This window comes from Pollachius pollachius (assembly GCF_949987615.1).
Source record: "Pollachius pollachius genome assembly, chromosome: 14".
NCBI lineage: Eukaryota > Metazoa > Chordata > Actinopteri > Gadiformes > Gadidae > Pollachius > Pollachius pollachius.
The window spans coordinates 6,458,632-6,465,229 of NC_136947.1; the positions used below are offsets into that span (position 1 = coordinate 6,458,632).

The 6,598-nt window shown below is 45.9% G+C and overlaps 1 protein-coding gene across 1 annotated transcript in view; it reads left to right on the top strand.

Annotated features, from left to right (window-relative positions):
* Positions 1-1,714: 1,714 nt before the first annotated feature.
* Positions 1,715-6,598, top strand: part of LOC307085595 (BTB/POZ domain-containing protein KCTD1) — a 13,703-nt gene continuing 8,819 nt past the window's right edge. The window contains exon 1 of the mRNA XM_079750447.1: positions 1,715-1,940. Coding sequence (XP_079606573.1) covers positions 1,932-1,940 — 9 coding nt within the window. The 5' untranslated portion in view covers positions 1,715-1,931. The remainder of the gene's footprint in view (positions 1,941-6,598) is intronic.

The following is a 6,598-nucleotide window of genomic DNA, read 5'->3' on the forward strand; positions in this document are numbered from 1 at the left end:
TGAAAAACCCTCGGTTTTGCGGTTTATATTTTTCTTCCTTCGGGGCTTTTAGAGCAAATGCATTCAAACAATTGAAGTTACTGTACGTATGTTTTTAGAGCTATTATTAGAGTCAAATATGTTAGATATTGCACAGCCATCCATCAACTATCGGTGAGTGAAATGTGCTGTGAGAATATCTGTTCCAAGTCGACTGCACCTGCCTCTGTGTGTGCCGAGGAGCTGGGTATCTCGTCCCTGAGCAAGGTATCGCTCCCCTGATTGGTCCATGGAATCCATCTTACACGTCAATCACAGGTGCGTGGGATAAACATAGGGAGGGCGGGTTTAAAGGGGTAGGGGATGTTTTTATTGTTTGTTTTGGAAAATCTTGCTCTCTCTCGATCTTGTCTGCCCTCTCTCTCTCTTAGAGTCTTACCTACAGCAGCTTTAAGCACCTCACAGAATGAGGGCTCCACATGTGAAACGGATGCAATTTTTCCCCATTATCGAGCAAGGATGGCGTCAACTTTGATGTCACCGTCACACTGGGGTAGCATGAGTGGTCTTAGGGGTTGACTAGTATCCCATATGGATAACTGAGGCGCAGTATGTGCTCTACAAATAAATAGGAGCAGAGCTGCATCACTTAGCACAGTGCGATGACTTTAAGACTTTCAGAGAGAAACAAATTGCTCTGCAGGGAACAAAGCGAACACATGTTAGATCTGGTCTCTTAGTCGGTCACGAGAGTGGTGGTCCTGGTCCTGGTGGTAGTTAGGGGTGGCCCAATCCAAATGTCCAGTTGGGCGCTGAACACAATGCATGCACAATCTTAATCCAGTTATAGAGTTTACACAATAGGCAAAATAAATGCATTATAGCCCTGCAATTCCTTTACTACTTGTATCCGCAGAGCAAATCTCCAAGCCTAAGAAGTGCCTCAGTCTTCCTCTAGCCATGCATGGCTGAACATTTGAAATGAGCTCGAGCACCAGCCCCGGGCTCTGATCCAGACTTGATTGGGGAAAGGCGAGCGGTAAGTGCTTATTTATACAACTACGTCATTGGAGGTTGGCCAAGAGATGAAAGTTGCACGCACACACACACACACAGACACACACACACACACACACACACACACACACACACACACACACACACACACACACACACACACACACACACACACACTTATATATTTATTTAATATTTATGTATTTATAGATATATAGGTAGATATATATAACTTAAGTATAAGTCCATGTCCATTTGCTATACCCTTGATTAACTTAATTGTTGGCTATTCAACAAGTTGTTGAATGCATTCGCGGTGTGAACGGTCGGTGGGTTAAAGCGAAGAAAATTGTGGTAACATATAAGCTATACGTAAATGAGAGTAGAGAAAAAAAACAGGACCCCGCCAACAATCTATATAATTATCATCATCTGGTTCTTTTCCTCCCTGGCAGAGAAACACTCCATCCATTTGTAGAAATCGCCCGAGGCAACGTTACATCTAAACTAATCATACCGATTAAAATCAGCTTTTCTTCGCAAGAGGGAGGCAATAGGCAAGTTGGCGGCGAGGTTGAGGGTGATGCATATGCAGGGGGGTGGGGGGGTGGGGAGAATAAAATACTACATTTCTTTATTCAGTTTTATAAAAACATAAACTCAACAAAGAGAAAGAGCCATTGCTTCGCTGTGATCTCTTTCTCTGCTCGGAGTTTTATTCCGCAGATTGGTTTAGACTGGGGCAGAGGCATGAGCTAATTGTATCCTGATCTTTGCCTTGAGGGGTTTCAGAGCCCTGAAGCAAGTATACTCAGTATTTTGTTCTGTCTACCTTAGCCAAGCTATTGCATTTCTCACTGGTGTAGGAAAGGAGGCTGATCGTCAGGGCAAATCGGAAGGGAAAAGGTGCACAAAAAGATACTTTGTGCCGCTCTATGTTTCAGGTAAGCGGAGATTTATTCAGTTTCCTCTTTATTTCCGAGGCTGGGTAGACTGGGACGGATCAGGCGCAGCTGCTTTACGCATGTGCCAGCCGAGGCGAGGGCTACACTTCTGTTCTTGTAGGAAAAAGATCAACTACTTCCTGGCGATTATTCCTTCGTTATGGCGATGTATAGTGAGTGTGAATGTAGTTTAGCTCGGATGAGACGTAAAACGGAAGAACGGTCGATCGGACTGAGAGTCTGTCGAGCAAACACTATAGGCGGTCGCCCGTGTCAATCCGCTCCTAGCGCGGTCCACAGCTCCGCACATATCACCGTTACACCGTTGCAGTAGCCTACAACTTGCTGTTAACTAACTTAAACCCCGTACATCGTGTACATATCGGCTGTTTTCAAATGCGTTTTTTTTCCTCGCAACACTTCTATTTCCTGGCTGCCCCAGATCCTCTAATGAAAGACGCCATTGTGGAGTCATTTGGCCTCAGGCATTTTGGTTGTATTCTGTAAGACAGGAGGTACCTATTGTACAAACGTCAGTGCAGCTTTGGCTGATCGTCTCTTAATCCTTCCTCTTACCTTATGGACACTGGACTATAGATACCACCTCGTGTAAAGTCATCACTGGGATCATTTGGCACTGACCTGTATCCGCGCGTAACGACCACCAAGGTCCAGCGCGACCCCCAGTCATAGTTTCTGTCTGGATGGGTGATGGCATGGTGGATCACTTGTGAACTATATAAAAGTGTGTGTTTTGTAATGTTTTTGACTTTCCGATATAAACATGAAATAAATAAATTCCAAGGTAATGACGTTTTATCGGTCGTAATGTGATATCGTTTCACCTTAAATGATCTTACCTGAATTGTTTAATTTGAATTAAGATCTTTTTTATTTTCTCAATTGGATATCCTGCTTCATAAACAGAATGGAGAGAGTGGCTATCATTTTCTGCACTCAATGAAATGTTTTTTTCTGAAGATTGTATCTCTACTTTCGACACTTGATGGCGCTATAATAACAAAACGCGGAAGATAAACCATTTTGTCAATCACAGTGATGCTTCGCTCTCCGTTCTCATGCTCTAAAGTTAACAGCGATTTTTAATTAATAATGTTTATAGCAGTGTAGTAATAAAACAAATTCTACTGCCCCAAAATGCAAGTTGTAAATGAGGGAACAGACTAATATGATTAATTTCAAATGATTGACCATGATGCTTACCTTACCTATATTTAAGCACAAGGTGCTACTTTGCAATGAGTAAAGCTAGCAGGGTGCATGCATGTATATGTGGAAACATTTGAAACAGAACCAAATGCCACTGAGCAAGGGACCAGAGACATCCGGTTCAAATGAGGGAAATATCTGTCTGCCTCTCATGACTCTCATCGGAAATGCTAATTGTGTGTTATGTGACACATTGGAACAAAGAACAGTTGCATTATGGGATATACTGGCCAGTTGAAACCCATCTGAAATGCATCTGTATGAGAGTAGTAAGCCAATAATCCAGCCGCCTGTCCTCCAACCTGAATGACAGAATAGGTCCAGCCCAGCCCAATGACTGCATTTAAAGCACAGGCTCATTGTATGAGTAACTGGCCAGACTTTGAGACTGAATGCTGATAAACAACCAGACGTAGCCTCTACCTGTATTCTATTTTGGAGGTGCAACGTGATTCTTGCCTGGGGTTTACTATTCTGAAGTATTGCAGAAGAGTGATCCACGCCCTCGATCTTGTTATGCCAGGGCTCCTAGCCAAGTAAAACAAACAAGAGGAGTCTCTGATGACTCTCCTCTGTGGTGACGCTGCAGCAACGCTACAGCCAGTCACTGCTGGCTGACTACTGCTCAAAGTTAATATGGGTCATTAGTGTTCGATTCCGTCGGTGGACATGATGGTTTCCGGACACTGGGAAAAACCAATCGCACAGGTCACGCGGGATTGGACGAAGTGGTGTCGATTCGCCACGTGCCCGACGTGCTCTGACCATTCACACGCCAGCACTGCAGCCTGCTTTCAAAACAGTTTAGAGAAGCAACAGGTTTATGATACAGCGGTACCTTGTGAAGATAGGCCATGTCCCACCTGTGTTAAAGTCCCCAGTGCCCTCAGATAAGTGTTTAAACCCAAGTGTCTTCAAACGCTAACTATGCCCACCGGTGGCAGCTCTGCCCTCTTTGACAGTTGTGGGGTAAAAGATGTTCAACTGACAATGGAGGCCATTTTAATCCTCCCGTCTCTGTCTCAGAGTGATGAACAAGATACGGGGGGGGGGGGGGGGGGGGGGCGGCATTGCCCCGCCTCTTCCCTGTCCCACCCGTACCACTTTCCACACACTCACACTTTTCCCATAAAGCCTCACTCATATTCTAGCACTCAATCCACCTTTTTTTTTTTTTCCCTGCGATGACAAGGCTTTGAGAAAATCCAATTCCACTGAGCTGTTTTTTCAGAACTTCCTCTCCTTGTCCTCACACACGCACGCACGCGCACACACACAGAGGCCCTTACACGCACGCACACGCACACAGACACACACAGCACAACCGCCATCTCCACAAATTAGTCAGGGAACAAATTACCTGCATTTTGAGTGTGATCCCACGCATTTTCCCAGCTGCCTTACACAGGTCCCCTTTTGAAGAGCAGCCATGTGATTTCTCCCTCTCCTCTCTCTATTTCTCTCTCTCTCCTCATCTCCTTCTCTCTCTCTCTCTCTCTCTCTCTCCCTCTCTCGCTCTTTCGTTTGCCCCGCAGGCTCCCTTTTGCCTTCTGCAAAAGGGATTCTGGAGTTGGGATTTTTTTCTTTTTTTTTTTTTAAACTATGCATGGCTGCTGCCTTTCGCTTATCAGCGTGCGCACAAACGGCATGCAAATCACACCGGGATCACACGGTGCACGGGGAGGCCCGCACTCAAAGGCAGGCTTAATTGCTAATTGGGTATCTCAAGGTGTGAAACTCGGGTTTGCCAACTGCGAGGTAGACATGGATGGATGTTTTAAGGCCGGTGGTTGAACTAATTAATTTAAAATTTGGAATGTTATTGAAAAAGATGTGCGGGAGGAGGCTCGGCTGCATGTTCTAAGGGGGGGATGAGGGAAAAAAAATGATCACGCCTGAAGTGGTGGAGGCGGTGGTGTGACTGGGGTTTCAACCAGAAACCCTGACAGACAGGTGCATCCGCCCGGTGGTCCAGTGTGGGTCTCCTTGATGTTATTTGGCGGCGTGTGTGTGTGTGTGTGTGTGTGTGTGTGTGTGTGTGTGTGGGGGGGGTGGGGGGGGTGGGGGGGGGGGGGGGGGGGGGGGGGTGTGTTGGCTTTTTGAGAGCTTCATAGATGGATATTTAAGGATTTAACTTTTTCTCTTTACAGGAATATAATGAAAAAACAATTTCCATGTGGCCATGTAGAAAATGAAGTTTAATTTTTTTTACAGCATGGTTGAAGTTTGGGGGGACTCCTATTTGCCTTAGCTGTTATGGCTCTTCTTGGAGGCAATCATTTAACCTCACGTTTATTTTAATCGTGCGTGAAATAGTGAACCTCAGGTTTTTTTGTCTGTGTTCAGTGAATGTGCTAATGGGTGTAAATATCAACCATGTGTGATCATTCCTGAGTCGTCCCGCCAATTAGGGTGTTAGTGTAGCCATGGTGATAAAATAGTCACTGCGCTTGCCGCTTAACAGTGTTCTTTTATCGACGTTGATCTCCCGGCTGAATTGCACCGATGGGAACACGACTGCCTTTCACAAAGACGAACAATGGATCTGAACACCACTACGTGGGAAGATGCCCTGGAATAACCGCCTCAAAAGGGCAGGAGGGGGCCAGGGGCCATGTCAAAATACACGGCAAGACGCGCACTTTTTAAATAGTTTTTTATTTAAAAAGAAAACCCATCATGTTAAATAAGAGGCACATGTATTAAAATATCCAGACAATGCGCCAAACGCAGCCTATACCTGCCGCTGAAACAGCGACAGCCCTGAAGAGCCCGGGGCGATGCGCTGCGTAATGTTGTCGGGGGGTTTTGACTTCTCCCAGCCATTGCAAAGAAGCCGCTCTGCCTGACTGCCACGGAAACCGCTTCTCCTCTGGCTGCTGCAAGCTAAGCCCCTTTTTTTTCTTCCCTCTCCTATCCTCCACACCCCTTCCAGCTTTGGCAGGTGTGGAACTTGAGCATCCTTTCTATCTTCTTAATAACTTGTGTAGTCGTGCGCCCGCTGTAATGGACGAAACGGATATCATGGACTTAACGCATCACAAAACGAGAAAGCGACCGCGTCCAATCAGTTCTTTGGATTCCGAGTCCATGCACGCGTCTCTTAAACGGCTCCCGATCCGAGCGCTGGAGTGCAGGGACCCCTCGCTTATGTTCGCACTTAGAGGAGATCCGATACCTGCAGCGTCTTTGAAGCAAAATGATCATTCCGTGTCTTCCTCTCCGACCACAGTAATGCCAGCGCAGGTAAAAATGCGTAAAGGTCCGATGTTGTCTGAACAAGTGGGTGACTGAAGCCTAGGCAGTCGACCGGCCACTTTAACTATACGTGTTATATTGTAGTTTCAAACAGCGGGATATTGCATTAAGCATATTGGGCCACCGGTGTTGCCATAATGTACCAAAACATGTAAATGCCTCTGTTAACT